Raw genomic sequence first — 19,010 nt, 5'->3', positions numbered from 1 at the left:
ATAGCTACCCATTGTTGCACAATAAAAAAATTTTTCTTAAAGCACCTCTTCAATTAAAAACCCATGAAAGGCTGATTGGTTACTGTCGTCATGCCCCTGGATGGCCGGTTGGTGTCGACACCCAAGTTTGTGAATGTGATAAGTGAAGAATACTGCAACACAGAATTTTTAAATTCATACAATAGGTGCATCTACTAAAAATCTCGGACGAGTTCAAATCTTAGTTACCTTGACCTCAAGGCCATTCCCCTCTGACCTTTTCACACAGACCTGCTGGTCACTGGATACCTTTTCTTCTTTTAGACCATTCCCTCACAGACAACAAACTATGTAACTTTTCTGTACATTTTATCAGTCTACCAGCATATCTCCAGTATCTAATTGTGTTGAAAATGCTAAATATTTTTTATTGCCCTAACAGATTTATAAACCAATAATTCTTGCATGAGTAAATTGCATTTAATTGTGTTTTTCCCCCGTTAAACTCTCTCACAGCGGATGGTGACCCCCATTTTGTTGTTGAGTTCCCCCTGAGTAAACTGACTGTGTGCTTTAACATCAATGGCGAGCCTGGACACATCCTTGGCCTGGTCTCCGACCACAAATACTCTGGTAAGACTTGTGACTAAACCCTATACACCATGTTCCAAATTATTATGCAAATGATATTTTTCTCAGTTTTTCCTAAATAGTCGATTCAAATGACAGTCGGCATAATTTTCGAGTCATCAACCATTAGAGTATAATTCAAATGTTACTCAACAAAACTGCCAATGAAAACAGTGTTTTTCAAAAATATAAAACTTAAAATGCACAGTTCCAAATTATTATGCACACAAAGTTTCAAAACTGAAAATGGTAATTTGTTGAATTTGCAGCATTAGTGGATCAATTTCACTGAAATCAAAAGGTATTTCAATCAAAAACTTCTTAACAGGTCAAATTACATATTAACATATGACCTTTTATTTGATAGCAGTTTTACAATTCTTGTATCCATGTAACTTGTGAGTTTTTTGGAAAGTTTCTTCTTGAATGTCTTTGCAGGATGTCAGAATATCCTCCCAGAGCTGATGTTTGGATGTGAACTGCCTCCCACCCTCGTGTTTTTTTGTTTGAGGATGCTCCAAAGGTTCTCAATAGGATTGAGGTCAGGGAAGAATGGGGACCACACCATGAGTTCCTCTCCTTTTATGCGATAGCAGCCAATGATGCAGAGGTATTCCTTGTAGCATGAGATGGTGCATTGTCTTGCATGAAGATGGTTGTGTTGCAGAAGGCACAGTTCTTCTCTTTCTACCATGGAAGAAAGTGGTCAGTCAGAAACTCCACATACTTTGTAGAGCTCATTTTCACACCTTCAGGGAGCCTAAAGGGGTCGATCAGCTCTCTCCCCGTGATTCAGGCTCAAAACATGACTCCACCACCTCCTTGCTGACGACACAGCCTTGTTGGGACATGGTGGCCGTCCACCAACCATCGACCACTGCATCCATCTGGACCATCCAGGGTTGCACTGCACTCATCAGTGAACAAGACTGTTTGAAAATTAGTCTTCATGTAGTTCTGGGCCCACTGCAGCCATTTCTGCTTGTGAGCACTGGTTAGGGGTGGCCGAATAGAAGGTTTATGCACAACTACAAGTCTCTGGAGGATCCTACACCTTGATGTTCGCAGTGCTCCAGAGGCACCAGCAGCTTCAAATATCTGTTTGCTGCTTTGTAATGGCCTTTTAGCAGCTGCTCTCTTAATAGAGATGTATTTGTCTGGCAGAAACCTTCTTCATTGTGCCTTTATCTGCAAAAGCCCGTGTGTGCTCTAACTCAGCCACAAATCTCTTAATATTATGGTGATCACGCTTAAGTTTTCGTGAAATATCTAAGGTTTTCATTACGTGTCCAAGGCATTTAACTAGTTCACGCTTTTCAACAACAGAGAGATCATTTTTCTTTCCTATATTGCTTGAAAATGCTGGTCTGCTTAATAATGTGGAACATCCTTCTTTAGCAGTTTTTCCTTTAATTGGGCTCACCTGGCAAACTAATGATCATAGATGTCAGAGATTGATTTCAGTGATACAAAGAGTCCTGAGACACAATTCTATCCATGGGTTTAATTGAAAAACTACTTATTTAATCTTTATGATACTTAAACACAATTTGCATAATAATTTGGAATGCGGTGTAAAGGCACCAAAAATCATTTATGCCTTTAATAAAACATGTTCTGTGTTCTCAGGTGTGACGGTCAACGGTAAGCTCATCGGCGCCCCGGCACCACCGGGCAGTCACAAGCAGCAGCGTACTTACTTCAGCACTATCACCATTGTGGTGGATAAACCCCAGCGTGCCTACATCGAGGTGACACCTAAGAAGGTTATTCTGGATGGACGGGACCGCATTGTTCTGCCCTGCCACTCTACTGTGTCTGTGGACTGTGGAGCGCTGTCTGTGGCCATTGTGGGAAATTCGAATGTGACCGTGACGGTCGGTGGGAACATCAGCTTCGTAATTCTGCTGCATCAGTACAAAAACCCGGCGCCCTACCAGAGAGACCATTTGGGGTTCTATATTGGAAACAACAAGGGGCTGTCGCACAACTGCCACGGTCTGCTAGGTGAGTGTTGAAGGAGTATTCATCTGTAAAATCCTGTTGATCTGAGAACTCTAATCAATAAATACTAAAGCACTGTTCTCAATCTCTGGAGGCTGGAGCACTGACTTAAGTGAATATATGAATATTTGGTTAAGTAACTATATATGAAATGATTATTTATTATTCACAAAATCCATGCATTTTTACATTCATCAGTCAGGAACAACTTTATAAAGTCGCTGTCTAAAATGGAGTAGGTTCTCTTGGGTTGCAAAATACAACTCCAATCTGTTGGAGCATGGACAGGGGATCTCCATCGGTGTCACTGAGGTCCACCACCGGCTTGTCAGTTTGGATGTTAGAGTTAGTGGGGTACGGCCTCTGGACAACAGGCGTGTTTGACCAAACTCTGGGGATGTGGGGGATTTAGAGACTGAATCGATGCCTTGGGGTCTTGGCCATGTTCTGAGTCATTCTTAGGGGTTTTTGTAGTAGGGCTACTGTCCTGTGTGTGCTTGGTGCGTAGTACATGTCAAAGCCTTGTATGAATGCTGAGACCCAAGGCTTCCCAGGAAAACACTGGATTATAATGGACAAGGGGTCACCAAAATCAAGAGGATTTATCCTTTGAGCATAGTCAGGTAAAGCCAGAAATGTTCTCACTAAAACTGGAAGTGATCTTCCATTAAGAAGCTACACACTTGTTAGCTATTTGCCAGGTTAGATCACCGCACTTGCGCCACTATACAAAGTTGCAAGTAAAAAAGGTCACATTTTGAGAAAAGGATAAAAGTACGTCTAATTTAAGTATTTAATTACAAACTAAGCTTTAGATAGCTACACTTTAATCTGGGCTAATCTGGCAGAGTGATTCAGAGATTTGAAAACACCTGGCTTTATCTGAGTTATATGGAGCTACACTGTTGCAAATTGGGAATAAATGCAGATTCGTCAGAGAATATATTGTAATAAGATCCATCATCAGCAGGAAATTAACTGACTGGCCTAAAAAAAGGCTTAAAATAACCCCCCCTTTTTCTTTTTTTTTAATTTCCTTTCAGGTCAGTTCCTGTATGAGGAAGTAGGATTGGCAGAGCTTCCTGCACAGGGAGATACAAAGCCCTCACTGGTCCTGAAGGTGAAGAACCGCTCAGTGCCCGTTGTTCAGAAAAGTAGGAGGATCTACAGCGGCACACAGAGTGTGGACTGCTGGTTCGCCAGGAATAACGCAGCGAAGCTGATAGACGGAGAGTACAAAGACTATTTGATGTCACACATGTTTGACACAGGAGACTGGCCACATGGGACAAACCGGGTGTGAGATGAGCACAAAGAACTATAGCTTCAGCATTTAATTACATTTAATTTAATTACCTGACTAAACTCCTTTTAAAGATAATTATCACATCCAAAAAGACCTAAAAGCCTCCACACATTACGTTTTTTTCCTACTTTCAGGTCCCTTCTGAATATATTTTTATTATTTCTGATGAAAGTTAAAGGTTTTATTATACAATTTCTTATTTTTTACATTAATTATATAATAAAAAATGTAAATAAAATAATGAAAACTAGAAAAATTTTAACGCTGCTTTCTGATATCACCTTTTGCACACATGTAAACTTAAAGCTGTAAATCACACCTGTTTACCACTGAGAACAACCCCACCAACTAACCCTTTGTCCTACTGCTGATGAATACATGTAAACCTAACACACCCTTACATACAGCACCTTGTCATCAGGTGGAGGTCACAGGGCTGCAGGCCACACCCACACAGGTGTGCTCTGGCCAGGTCTCACTCAGGTTGTCTGTCATCGTGCTGCAGCGCCCGGGCTGCCACAGGAATTCAACACCGAACACCAGTTCATGTGTCAATCATCTTTAATCATAACACAGAGTAAATACATTCGTAAGCGCTGAGGCAGCTCACGGCCTGTGCATGACAACTCAGATCATGCTGTACCATGCCATCCACAGGATTACAACTTTGTTTATTAAGAAAAAAAAGAGAAAGAAATACAAAATACAATATTACAGACCGTACATATCAAACTGTAGACCTTTGAAATTATAGATGTAAACCATGAAGGCAGGAATACTTTGAGGATAAAGTAACACACATCCATCACTTGACCCGTTTACCATCTTTATCTGGCGAAGACTCAAAACTCTCACACCTTTTCACTAACCTTCCTATTCAAAGCATTTACCACAGATTGGACCACTATATAGATTTACAGTTTTCATAACTGAATAAATAAAATTTTGCAAAAGTTTAACACACAGCTGCTGCATCACCACACTGTAGTGTAACATAAAGGCCTCCTATAGGAGACAAAAAAAAAGTCTGAAGTGTTACAAGATCTACCACATAGACATTTATCCTACTCCATGTAATCCTCCGGAAGTGCAACTACTCAATTGAGCAGCTTGTTAGTAATATGACGTATTGGAGCAAACATAATGCTCGTGTGAAATATGAAATATCAGTTGTTATTTTATCTGGCTTGCTCACAATGCTAAACCACCACCAATGCACCACATACGGGTTTCTTATTTCCATAGCTTTAATAATTGCTGCATAGTACCATCTGTCTTCTTTGCAAATGTTTGAAGTAAATCAACCCCCCCAAAAAAAACAGACTGTTTATAAAAGATGGGTGTAGCCTTCAGGTGTGAAAAGTGAAGCCAATGCAGAAGCACTTTGAGCCTGCATTCTTTCTAATGGCCAGCAGGAGGCAACTGTTTAAGTAGTCAAAAGGAGCCATGTTGTATAGAAGTCTGAGGAAAAATGACCAGACTTCTTCAGCCTGACGGACACTGGCTTAGTACCTGGAGCCTGGCTCGCAGTCACCAGTCAGGGAAAAATCCTAGATCCGGTACTAATAGTTGCTGGAAGGCTGCTGGCTACGGAAGTATGATTCCTTGATTGGTTGACGAGCAGCTGCTTGCCGTCACTGAAAAGCTCCTTGTGATGGCTTTGATGACTAGCAGATTGCTGTGGTTGCCTAAAGTTTGTGTGTAAGATGTCAACTCGTTTGTAAAGAGTTGTGAAAGTAAACCGGAAACACAGAACATTTACCTTCAAATTAAAAATTAATCCTTTTCAAACATGTTGGATTCAGTCAAATTTACTGTAAAAGGCTGTGCTTAGCAAGTGTTTGTAGACAAAACAGTGTCTTCCATGCAAACTAAAGGCAACTGCAGCAATCTCTTATCAAACAGACTTCCGCAACTTCCGGTAACCACTCACCAAAGTGTCAGGGAGTGCGCATTCACCAGCCTGTGTGACTTACTTGACCTGTGAACTCTGTAAAGATATTTCTAATGGGTCTCAACTGCTAGTTTAAAGCATGCTTCACTACAGCATGGTATTCATTCTCTTTATATATAAAGACAAAGAGGGGGAAGTGTAAGTGTATGTATACTTTTACTAAATCACTTGTGTAGCCTTTAATGTAGTAAAAGATCATCTGAAGAGTATTCATCCAAATCAGGTCAAAACCAGTTTCAAAATGGCCAAACATGAGGCTTTAAAACAGTGGCTACATCTGTCTTTTATGTAGTTTAGGATTAGGATGCAACAGCTAGCTCTGATGTTAAATCGCTAGTTCACAGTGGTATACTTTTATTTAATATACATCATGTTCATTTTTTTTTTAAACGATGGCCTCATTTATAGTAAAACAGACAACATCTTTTATATACAGTCTATGGAAGGAAAGCAACACAATGACGGCTGCTGTTTCGGTGGTGCAATGTCAGAGCAAGGTCATCCATAGATTAAACGCAGGAGTATAAATCAAGCTTAAGATGTGTTGGTGGCGTATTTCATCAGCCACATTATCAACATGTTGAAAGTGCAGCAGCCAAAGTACTGACGTGTGCGCTTCAACAGAAAAACAAAAATCCCACTGATCGCCCTTTTACGTTAAAGTAAACAGCCGGAGGGAGAACGTGCAGGAATGACTATAATTACACCTCAAATAAAAAGGTGGATTCAAAGTGATTATATTTGAGTATAACCTTAGAGAGCACTTTTATATATATAGTGTATACTTTCTTTCTCCTCTTTGGAATATGACACTCGATAAATGACTCTCTTTAGAGAAACAACATTTCCAAAAGTCCCTGGAGTTGAGAGAAGACAGATTAATTTTAGTCTTTGTCATTACCACCCGTAGATTTTGCCCTGTGGGCACCGCGCTCCTTAATGATCTCTCCCCACACACGTGGCGTGTTCAGCTGTGGTTTCTCTGATGTTCTCTTGCAGTAAACGGAGGCAGCAAGGTGAGAGGATAAAGACTTTCTAATTCCCAAAACGCTACGTGATGCACAGTGCATGCATATACCTCCAGTTCTAAGTGTTCGAACCTTCGATGCGGAAGAAGGCAGCTAAAGGTATTCACATTCACAGGTTATACGACCTTAAATTGTGCCTTTGCTTGCAAAGAAGCTGATATTAAGACTGACGACAGTCTGTGAAGACGTGGATGGAAGTTTGTTTTTCTTATTTATGCTGTTATGTGTTGTGTGTGGGGACAGTCGATAATCGAGGACACGTCACCTGGGTTTACACTGCCACCCAGCTTGGTCTCAGTGGTCCACCTGAGTACTGCACATAGGGGACCGGTTCAACCTCAGCCGGCTCCTCCTCCCCCTCTGAAGCCTCTTCGGTGTCTGTCTCAGCCGACAGCAGGACCTGAGAGAGGGGGATTTTGTTAGCCACCAGAGCTTACAGTAGAGCAGCACTAACTATAAGCTAAAGACAAAGAACAGATGACTCATTTTCAGCTGTAGTGTGTGTTTAGACTTTGCGTCCTAGGCAAAAAGCTGGGAAATCTCTCAGCTCTGGATTCCCAGTCCACAGTGGAAAAATACCGCTGTTTATTTGCAGCTTTGAAGACACTCTCCAGAAGTAGGAGGAATTCAACTCTCTAAGGAGCAGAATTCCACAACTATTAGACATTTAAAGTACTAAAAAAGTTCCATATGTTTCTTTAAAATAGGGTTTGACATGTGGAAAATCTGTTAAAAGGGTGAGCTTAGAGATTAGTAAAGAGTAATATCGGAATAAAAGAGTAGGAGCGTGCATGTTTGATCCTTTCCAACCCTAACCAGGTAGCTTCAGTGCCTAAACCTATCCATCTATCCAAACAGCAAAAGAAAATGAAGATTAAGCGTGAAAGAAAACATTAAGTGTAAAGGACTTCTGGAAAAGAGGGAAATATCTAAACTACAAACAGATTGTGCTCTGTTCGTTTTTCTCAAACTGCCATGAGAATGTGCTTTTGCAACTGTACTGTTGCAAAAGTCAGAGCGGTCCCAAATTCTACACAAGGGCAAACAGCCAAAGTTAACATCAACTTTTTAAATGTTCATCCGTTTGTGAGTATGAATCAAACAGGTGTTCCCCAAGGGACAATTTCAAGCCATTAAACCTCCAGCTGTGTTTGACCAGAGCTTTGATCCCTGTAGCTGATGTGGAAAACTGGGAACCCAGATTAAATAGAATGTACAACGCAGCAGGTGTAACTGAATCACTGTCAGTTAAGCATAAGTTAGGACTTTAAGCTTTGGTAAATGTGGGGATTTCAAGGCTTTCACACATGCTATGTGCCTTCTTAGGTGCCTTTAAGGCCCTGTGAACTGATTTATTGCTAATGGTTCACTCACACAAGAGTAAGTATAAGACTGTAAACGCCCTTGTGACTAGGCGAAATTTGAAGTGAATATTTTTGACTTTTTATGGCCGATTCCACGTACTGATCATACAGAGATTGAGTTTGTTGCACACATTATCTCTGTGCAACCACGTTTGAACAAAGGCGATTGTACAGGTTGCCTTTGACCTGTCAGCCTGTCTCCAAACTTGTATAGACTGCAACCACTGTCAGATATATTGTCAAAGGTTAACAAACATCTTATTTAAGTCAAAGTCAAAAAGACTTTATTTATCCCCGAGGGGCAATTAAGATAGATGATACCTTGCCGACCATACATACAATACACAAACATCACATTGGGGAGACAGGTCAGGCTAGGTAGCACTGGCCGGTCGACCACACGAACAGCGACCAGAACCGAAACCATAGAAAATGCACGACATGAGGAAAGACGAGGATTTCCAACACGTGGTAATCAATCAAGTGCACCTCATCTGCACCTCGCTCAGGAGAAAAGCACAGAGACACAGGATTTGTGTCTCTGGATTTGAACCCAGGACGTTCTTGCTGTGTAACAGTACTAAAACTGAGCATCCATACCAACTTCTGTATTTGTAGCGCTGCAGCTATACTCTCGTTAAACTCATGTTAAACTCTTGTTAAACTTCTTCTATAACAGTCAGTCTAACTAACCACAACAACAGCATTGTGGCTCCAACTCCACTAAGAGCTCATCCAAATCAATGCCCGTCTTTCTGCTGTCCTCCTCCACTCAGCTTTCCATAACATCAGCATGATGAAACAAATGATAAATGTCACTTTTATTCTTGGTATGAAGGCTTGATTTATGTCTCCTTGGCAGACGACCAGGGAAAAGAAAAGAAGAGGGAGGGATAAACACTCTCATCACATTGCACACAAGGGTCACGCACCCCAGCAGTCATTCGCCCTCAAGTCTGTGAGTTCAGCCTTTCCTTAGAGGAAAAGAAGGATATCAGAAGCTTCTATGCCTGGTATGAATTACTACAAGAAACCTCTTCCAACTTTGTCAGACTAGACAAACCAGCATCCAACCATGCACACACGAAAAGCCTGCTTGTGTGGGCTTCCTCTTGATCAAGTGGGATCCAATAAGAGGCTTTTTCTGCGTGTTATTACCCTTTATCCTTTTCCCTTTATTTTTTCTGTGTAATACAGACAAAGGGTGAGAAACCCATTTAAATATCAATAATCCTATATCTCCTTTTAAATGTCTGCTGAGGTTTTAATTCTATACGCAAAACCACGCGCAAACATTTTCATTACGGGAGTCTGAAACTTCGACAACCAACTATAATCAAGCTAAAATCGCCTAATTCAACAGCACTGATGAAAGCTCGGGAGAAACGTCTGACTCAGTGTTTCTTGGACTAAATTTATGGGTTTGGATCCTCATTAGATCAAGCGTAAAGAGAAAAACAACAGGTGCAGTTCACACCCAGCGAGACAGTGTTGGTACATTAACGCTCATTTCGACACACGATGAAAGATTTTTCTTCAAAAAGGAAAGGCATTCAGCTTTCACATGGCATGGTTGGATCTGTCTTGGTTAATAGTCCCAGAGGGTGTTTGGTGGGAACAAAGTTTTTTCAGGGTTATTTCCTTTTTGGAACAAAACATTTATAATAATAACAAAAAAAACATCAATGAGTCACTTCCAGAACTCACACGAGTCTGTCAGATTCCTCCAGGGATTTAATTTAACTGATGGCTGAATAAAAATACTGAGATTTTAACCCTGCATGGACTAAAAATTCAAAATTCAAACCCTAAAATTTGAAAAAAAATGTAATATTGAACAATATCATATTATCTGTGTGTTCTTTTTAACTTTTAAATAACTGTTTGGCTTCTATATGAACACTAAAGAAAACTAATGGCTTCATATTAAAAATTACAATTACATACAGCAACTGAAATGCCTGCAGACTCTAAAACACATTTGCAATGAGGTCTTACCACAAAAAAACCAAAAACAAATTACTGCAAATAGTAAAGATGGTAATAGTAAACATATGATGGTAACCAAATGATACTCTGGTATTTTTCCCCTTTTAAATCTTGATGGCGTTCATCAGCTGGAGCTAAAACGCTGATAATTTACTGTCACTGCTACAAACTATAAACCCAAAAATATAACTGTGTGGGTAATACAGCACCGGTACGTCAAATATTGACTCAACTCACAAAAGGCAAAAAGGCAAAGGCTCTAGTGGAGAAAATACAAAAAAAAAGTGCTTCTGCTAATTACAGTTCAATTGAAATACTTTCAATTGTTTTTCCTACAGAAGTGATATTTTATCACAATAATAACAGCTGCTATTAAACTGGTAAGTGATATTATTAAAGCACTAGTTTGTCAGCTTGGCAGACAGACACAGAAATTCTGACTTTCTTGTCAAATATGTCCACTCTGCTGGGTCTTCCTCCTCCTACCTGTCTGTAAGAAAAGGGGAGCCCCAGGGTTCCATACTAGGCCCACTGCTGTTCTCATGTGTAACTATAAAACAATGGTTACGAGTGGCAACAGGCAAATGCTGCATTCTTATTTCAGCAGACACATATATGGTCTATCTGCTTCAGCAGCATTAGCCTTTAAATTCTTACAGTCGGGTTTTGATGTTGTTCAGTCCAAGCTTGAATTAAATGGGAACAAATCCAGTTTGATTGTGATGTGATGTTTTTACACAGCAACAGTTACTCTCACCCTTGACTCCTCACTGTCCACCCACGGCAGAGATTCGGGCTTCTTCACCGAGCTGTCGGACGAGTCGTCCAGGCTCTTCATTGTCTTATACTTCCTCATCATCAAGCTGTCCACCACCCAGAACATGATAGACTACAGGGGGAGACAGAGACACCACAAGGTGGTACGTCCAAAGCAGTCAAAAACTGTCCTGATTAGTTTCACTTTCTCATCATGAAAACAGAACTTACATTGACTATGAAGGGCACGATAAGCATGACGAGGGCCAGCTCCAGCTGAGGGTTAGCTATGTAGCTCAGCAACACCTCCTGTAACTGGAACAGAAGATGAAAACTGGTTAATAATAACAATGGATGGTTGAAGGAGTTTGAAATAAATTGAGACCTTCAAATAACGACAATTGTTGCTATGACGAAGGCTAATTTTACAACACAAATATTCTCAATGTTATAAAAACAAACTCTCTTTGAAACAGACTTCATGTTTACACTGGGATCAGGAGAATTCATTTTTTTCACCATCTTCCTTGTTTATGTTTCTTGGTCAAAAGTTCTTAAGTGGCAAAGTTTGTTTCTCATGAACTTTACATTTCAGATTTTTTATTTATTTATTTATTGCATATTTCTAGGAAACAGTGAAGGAAAAAAATCACAAGGATTTCATAAGTTTCAAAAACTTATTTTGGCAAATAAATACTTTTATATTCTCTCCCATAATTGCCTCAAAGACAAACCAAACAATGCCAGATGTACAAAACAAGATCGAAAAGGTATTCAGATTCAAACTAAATTGTGATTCTTCTAGGATGAGATCACAGCTTGGTCAATTGTATTGGATTAAGTACAGTGTAAGACTGGCTAAACCTCGCTGAAGTCTTGGCTGTGCCATAATGTAAAAAGTGGAAATCGTTTCCTCTGCCTAAATGTTTTATAATGTCAAAGGATTAGCACACAATGAGCTGTAAAATCTTCTTACTTTGGACCATCCGGGGACAAGCAGCACCAGGCTGATGACACCTTTCTCTAGCACCATAATGAGCATGTAGACGCCACACTGGCCCAGCCATGCTGCTGCCTGGGGGGGGTCACCTGGAGGAACAAGGAGGGGGAAAAAATTAATGAGACTTCATTTGCACTTCATCTGTTAACGTCACAGGCTTAAAGTTCCACGTTTTTATTCCTGAACCCTAATAAATGTCCATCCTGAGTTCCGACATCCGACTTTCGTGGTATCTGGAAGGCAGCATGTGTGCCTGAGATGACCACTTTATGACGTCATCCAGAGCCAAAAGTGGGGGGAAAAAAACTGTAAGAAACAGGGTGTTTAGAAAAGTCTGAAACCTAAGCTCTTTGCTCACCACTGATTACTTCACTGCTAAAATCTGGCTATGTTCCATATGAGCATCCACCACTGTAACTGTTAGAGTGAACTGTTAAATGTTGTCATTTCTATGCTTGCCAACTCTGATGAAAGAAATTCCACTGTCCTTCCCCCCAGATTCTCGAGGTTCTGGTGGGGGCTGTAATGTTTTATTGCAGATACATCCTATCTGGAAGATCTGCTTCTTTTGATGTAAGCTTCCTGCGTTTACGACCCTTTGGTCAGCAGGAGGTCTGACACACACACACACACACACACACACACACACACACACACACACACACACACACATCACTCTTACAGAAGTTCACACATATACATACAAGGCCTTGTCTTAGAACCATGTGGGCGTGGCTTTGTTCTGATGTTTTTTTTGTGTGAACTGTCTCTCAATAAAAAGGCAGCAAGGGAGGTTGTCATGGAGGTAATTTTCGTGGTGGACACAGACGAGGCCTCCCTTGCGCAAATAATCGATTGATCGACTGTCTTGTTTTCTTCATGATGAATAAGTCTCTAGAATTAGCGGGGCTTGTGGAAACACAGACCCAACAGTAACAGCACATATGTGACGGAAAATAAGGAAACACATTACGGGTGGATTTTAACATGAAACTATAGTCAAGCTTCATTTGACTACCATTGCTTTGAACCAGTTACTATACAGAATTATGGATTTGATTATAATATTGAAGGTGATGAATTTCTTCCCCTGGTCTCAACCTTTTAATAAAATCTCTGTTAAACAGGTGCCTCACCACAGCAAACACAAACGAGGACAGGTCTGTCATTAAGGCAGGAAGGAAGAAGGAAGACTACAAGCCAGACGCGGGGGGGGGCAAACAAACACACCGATCTGGAAATGTCAGCGCTCATGTCAAACAAAACAGGGAATTAACTACAATTGTGCCCTTGACCAAAGCACAACTGTAGCCCAGAAGTAAGATGGATTTAATCGGGCAAGTTTAAGTAAAATTTTCCATCACACACGGACGGACGTAAAGGAAAAAAAACAACAGGAGGTAGAGTGAGGGGGCTGCAGTAACTGTATTAAGCCAATAGGAATGTTTTCAGCTGCAGCTGGAGATGCTGGCTATGCTCCTGGTGTACCTCTGGTGGGTCTACAGCGCCCTCTGCTGGCAGATATTAGCACTGCACCTTCTTCATTAATGCGCCTCAGTGTTCATTTTGTGTGTAAATAGATGAGAAGAAAATGAAAAACCATAAAGAGAAGAAAATTATTCGGTTTCACTCACCATATTCTCCAAATATGAGCAGAGTCCACTGCTTGTACTCCACCAACTTGGACACCAACTTGACAGCCAGCCAGATGACCAACATTCCCAGAGTGGCATCCAGCAGGAAGTTCATCAGATAACTTTGGTGAAAAATTAAATTACATTATTGAAGCGACATCCCTGTAGGGCACATCCTAGAATGACTGATGTGCTTCTAAAGAACTTACAGAGAGCAGGGGTCCTCTTTGGTGAGAGTGGACAGGAAGACATTGGCAAAGTGGATGAAGAGAGCACCTATGGCTTGTTTGGATGTATCAAAAAACCTGGAAAAGGCACAATGGACTCGGTTTTTATTTTCTGGTTCTGACTGACTTGAAAAGTGAGATTTTTTTTTTTTTTTTAATGTTATGATTTTTTGTATTCTTTTGAATAATTCCAGAGGAATTATTTTGTAGCTGGAATAGAAAACGTTAGGATATAGGACAGGGCAGGGTAGATATGTCTAAAGAGAAAATGAAAAATGCCTGACCAGATCCGCCATGGTCGTCTGATCCCTACTGGCTCCCGGAACCTCTTCACTGCAAACAAAGAAAATCAATTGATTGATTGTCCTGCAAAACAACAACATAAAGCACAGTTTCTTACCACTGTTTTCACCAATGTGTGGGCAGCCAGAGGGGAGAAAGGTTGAGGATAAAATACAGATGAATCATCTTAATCTCACGCAGCCCAGTGGGCTCAGTAAACAGGCACCGACTGTTCCTATAAATCCACCAGGGTCGAAAATGGGAGAGAGCATGTGGAAACAGAATTAAGGTCTCCTTCAAATGGAAATCGCATACTTCACACAGGGTAATGTGTGAAGTATTGTGAAGTATTATATATAAACTGTATGCAGACCATCACATTGAGAAAAAAATATTGGTACATAAGGCACAATGATTGATATTGTCTAGATTCCTCAATCAGCAGCTTAACTCGAAACTGAACATCTCAGTTTTCTGACAAGAAGAAACCTTTGGAAAAGGCCCATCAATATCTCAGCAATACAGGAAGTGTTACAGAGTAATCCGATGGCTATGTGCTGGCGATGTGACAAGAGTACAGGCATATTTACATCATTTATTTATATTTGCTATAGGAATGCCAAATGACATGGAATTTATGGAAAAATATAATAATGTTTATAATAGTGATGTTGTGAAAGTTTGATTTGAGATGGAATGACCCCAGCTTTGTCACTAATCTATACTTGTTGACTTAAAACTTAAAAGGATCCTGGACAGAAAATAAATATTAATAAGCATGAAAGTAGGGTGTCGATTTACTTTCATGACAGCAACGGAACAACAAGGCGGGGCAGACTGTCGTACTAAATCTCCAGCCTTTATCTGAGTTCCATGAGTGCAGGCAGAACAGTGAGTCAGTGGAAGGAAACTCCCAAAAATAGCTTTGAGGAAGACAGATGAGCGGAGGGATGTACGGTGCAGGTCCGCCTGCAACTCTGGCCATAACTTAAGATCTAATGATGCTAATAATGCTTCACTGCACACAAATAATTTGTAAATATTAACACATACATGTGGCCCGAATGACCAAGAATGACACTCAGAGAACCAAAGGGGGGAGAATAAGAGCGAGAGGAGGGATATTGATTCTTTTGCTAATAAGTAACTAAGTGGAGGTTAGAGCTCATTGATCGCTCCCACTTAAGGCCTGACCTGATTCTGCTGAACTTCACTGCTCAGGTTTCAGCATGCTAATTAGCTGATGAAATCACCATGACTGCACTGACCTTTTAAAGTACTGATTATTAGATTATATGCCAGCAATCTAGAGAAATAAGTTTATATTGCGCTGGATCAGCATCCATGTACTCTGTTTTTTGTGTGGCATTTAGGAATACTTACAAAAAACAAAGAAAAAAAAAAAAAGGAAACTGTCCTAATGTTTTCCCTGAACACATATGTGCAGACAGTTGTGTAACAATATCCCTGGCAGCTGACTGAAGTCACTATAATCCAAGGAAACAGCTGAGAACAAATTAAAACCGAAAATTAAATATGATCCAGAAAATCATACAGGTAATCAAACATTAACACAAACTATATACGGTTTCTGAGAGGCATCGAGTTTAGCTTTTATTACAGCTACTTGTAACAGTCGCACCTTTGAGCTGCCAAAAAAATAATAATTAAAAATAAAAAACAGAGCCAAGGGTGCCAAAAGTGGTTAGATGCTTGGCATTCCCCAAGTCAGCTGCCCCAGAATCACAAGTTTCTTAGTAAGTCAACAGCCATTGTTAGGGTTGAGCAAGTAAACACTCCAGTTTACAAGGAGCATCTTGTTGAGCTGTTAAAACAGCATTGTTTTTAATCATCACCCTAACCCTAACTTTTTATCCGGGGATAAAAAGTGCCCAACTTTTTATCCCCAGAGGGAGCTGAAAGACTCGACTGTGCTTACAACTGGACAAGTGCTGGACAACTGAACACACAAGAACACTGAAGGGAACAAAACAGCTTAATTAGCTTCAGATAGCACACTGAGCGTACTATACTGAGGCCAAACATTTGCTTTGTTCGTTTTAGAGGCGATTTTAAAATTTTGGCACGGTCTGAAAACCTTGCTTATAAGCTCAAAGAGTCGTGCAGACAACTTCTTTAATTTAATGCGGCAACAATCCTTAATGAATGATTGATTGATTGATTGATTGATCATACTTTACTCATCCTGAGGGAAATTGGGTTAAGGCTGCCAGCCTTACCCTTCTGACCATACATACATTACACAAACATCACATGGGGAAGACATGTCAGAGGGGTATAACATGGAAAAAGCACAACAGGAGGAAAGATAAGGAGAAAAAAATAACTCCCCCCAGACTGAGCTCCAACAGGGAGATCAGTTTGAGAGATAAAAAAAAAAAAAACCCACCTCTGCACATAGCACATGAAAAAACTCTTAATGCACCAAAGAAACACATGACAAGCAACAGGGGTGGGTAAAGGGTGAGAGACAGCCAATGTAGACAGTGCATCCGGGCCTGCAGCATAAGCGCTGGTCTCCTTGATCCACCGTCAGCATCGGAGGGGAATAAGCGTCGAAGGCCTTTGGAGGGGGAGGGGGGATGAGTGTACATCTGCATGTGTATATATATTTCTGTGTGCGTGTATGTGTCCAGAGTTCAGCTGAGACAGTGTCCTTCGCCCTGCCAGGCTAAGTAAACAGTCTTCCAGCCAACCCAGGTGGCCTTGCATAGAATGAGAAGAACAGTCTAAACACAGTCGTTATCAGGGTGTTGTTGTTCAGCTCCAGCCTTGAGACCGTGGCTGGCGCCGAAGGGGTATCCGCATGAAGTGATGGTGGTTTTTACTTTAGTGCGAACAACTCATATGAATTTCAAAGCTGTTCTAACAGTCCAACACTGGTCTCTCAATCTCCCGTTGGAGAGCCGTGAGCTTCTCCATGATGTTATCAAACTTACGCTCCGTGATGTTGTCATTCTTGTGCTCAAAGAGCTGATTCTGAGAACTCACGACCGCAGTGAGCTTCTCCAAGATGTGATCCAATTATGTAGAAAAACAAGGAGATACATGGTTGAAACTGCACTTCTTTTTCTTATATTAAGGGAATAGAGGGATTAGATGTGTAGTTAAACGTCTTTACAGTGACAGAAAAGAGAGTTTCACTGGCCCAGCCCACTTAAGATCAAAGTGGGCTTTATGAGTTTGACATCCCTGCTTTAAATAGTCCAATTCCTACTCTTAATTATCATTATATTGTTTTATTGATTTGACTATTACTTCATTTTATGTAAGTTACTTTCAGTTAATTGGTTTTATTTACAATTTTTTCCATTTTTGCTGCTCTAGTTTTGGTTTAAATTATGGTTTTATTCACTTTTATTGATTTTATGGATGCAACATGTAGGTTTTGTCATCTATCTCTCTCTATCCCAGCTGTCACAGGACAAGAAGCCACAGATGGAGAGGTCACAGATATGCTGCAGGGCTAACACAGAGAGGCAGACAATTTAGAATCACCATTTAACCTAATCCGAATTTATTCTTGTTACCAGTCGTCTTTGGACAGGGGGAGGAAACTACAGTATGTGGAAGGCATGTGAAGAACATTTAAACTCCAGCCAGCTGGGACATCCTTGTTGTGAGGCCAGCTTGCCAGCCACTGCACCACCAACTTTTTTTTTTTTAAATTAAAGTTAAAAATAATAAAAAAAACACTGCAGAATACACGGAAATCCTGCATACATCTTAAATTTCACTGGATGCACAAAGATTTTAAGTAACTATTCTGATGGAAGTCAATTTTGATTTCTAAGAGAAACAAAATGAGGTCCTGGATCTAAAATCTGCTATTATGTGACACTGGCTCTGCTTAAAAGCACCTCAGTTATGCTGCTTTGGCAAAGGGCACATATATAAGTGCGGTATAACAATCCCTACATATTTAATTAAGTGCCTATACGGTGAACAACTCATTTGATTAATTGCAGTTTGAAAATAAGGGTTCGCCCAACTCTCCCTCGGTTAAAGAGCTAAAATTCCGTTCAAACCTGCTATGTTTACAACATCTGATATACGCCGAAAGGAAAGGCAAAACGCTATTAGTCAGGTACTGTTTTTAGAAGCTTGCTGTCCGCTTTAGATTCTTGCCGAAACCCGTGGGAAAAACAAATTAGCATATTTATAAATACAGTTTGGTGCGGAGCTACTGGGGCTGGAAAACAAACGTCAACAAACAAAACGCCACGTGGACTGGTGCAGCTTTCTAAAAAAACACTTCGTGCATTTTGCTTTTCCTCAATTCTCCAACTGAATTAGCACAAAAAGAAAACAAGTTATCAGGGATGTGTCTCCCGATGGTAAAGGAATCGATACTCACACATTAGAGTGCTGAAAGCCACGATAGCCAGCAGTCCCTGGATCAGGACGCCGAACCTGTCCGTCAGAGCTCCGTTGTCGCAGCCGTGGGGATTCGCCTTACTAATGTCGGACATGTTTGTCACTTCAAAGGGGGCATTATCCAAGAATCTTTTCACTAGCATGACTCCGCTATACCCGTACATGTCCATGGTGACACCGAAAAAAAAACTAAACGGCACAGCCGTAGGAGACAAAAGGAGCGCTTCCTCGGTGGGAAAAATAAGTCTTTAACCCTTTTTTCTCTTACTCGGTAAGAACAAACGACCGGATTTTTAACTTCCGGCGAACAACTCTCGGTGAAGTTTCCCTTCACCGTCTCCAGCGGCTGATGCTGCCTGTCATGATGCTAACACAAACATATGGAAATCGATTATCTGAGTCGCGTACATGTTTTGACAACGAAAACACGCACTGTGAAGCGGACAAACGCAGGGAGCC

At 40.7% G+C, this 19,010-nt stretch overlaps 2 protein-coding genes across 4 annotated transcripts in view; one reads left to right on the top strand and one right to left on the bottom strand.

Annotated features, from left to right (window-relative positions):
* The window catches only part of itih5 (inter-alpha-trypsin inhibitor heavy chain 5), a 17,285-nt gene extending 13,198 nt beyond the window's left edge, over positions 1–4,087 (top strand). The window contains exons 12-14 of the mRNA XM_005920999.3: positions 496–612; positions 2,239–2,616; positions 3,657–4,087. Of these exons, the coding sequence (XP_005921061.1) occupies positions 496–612; positions 2,239–2,616; positions 3,657–3,916 (755 nt within the window). The 3' untranslated portion in view covers positions 3,917–4,087. The remainder of the gene's footprint in view (positions 1–495; positions 613–2,238; positions 2,617–3,656) is intronic.
* The window catches only part of tmem110l (transmembrane protein 110, like), a 20,649-nt gene extending 1,639 nt beyond the window's left edge, over positions 1–19,010 (bottom strand). Inside the window, exons 1-9 of one of the 3 annotated variants that reach the window (XM_014333199.2) lie at positions 18,532–19,010; positions 14,156–14,204; positions 13,854–13,949; positions 13,645–13,766; positions 11,987–12,099; positions 11,242–11,325; positions 11,012–11,143; positions 7,167–7,301; positions 4,358–4,478 (exon numbers count right to left, since the gene is read on the bottom strand). In XM_014333199.2, coding sequence (XP_014188685.1) covers positions 7,173–7,301; positions 11,012–11,143; positions 11,242–11,325; positions 11,987–12,099; positions 13,645–13,766; positions 13,854–13,949; positions 14,156–14,204; positions 18,532–18,721 — 915 coding nt within the window. In that variant the 5' untranslated portion in view covers positions 18,722–19,010 and the 3' untranslated portion in view covers positions 4,358–4,478; positions 7,167–7,172. Of the gene's footprint in view, positions 1–4,357; positions 4,479–4,508; positions 7,302–11,011; positions 11,144–11,241; positions 11,326–11,986; positions 12,100–13,644; positions 13,767–13,853; positions 13,950–14,155; positions 14,205–18,531 lie in introns of those variants that run through there. The other 2 variants (XM_005921000.3, XM_014333198.2) reach the window with 2 other exon arrangements.

The sequence above is a fragment of the Haplochromis burtoni genome, unplaced genomic scaffold, assembly GCF_018398535.1.
Source record: "Haplochromis burtoni strain Fernald_Lab_line unplaced genomic scaffold, NCSU_Asbu1 Contig_44, whole genome shotgun sequence".
Classification (NCBI taxonomy): domain Eukaryota; kingdom Metazoa; phylum Chordata; class Actinopteri; order Cichliformes; family Cichlidae; genus Haplochromis; species Haplochromis burtoni.
This window is presented reverse-complemented; position numbering and strand designations above follow the sequence as displayed.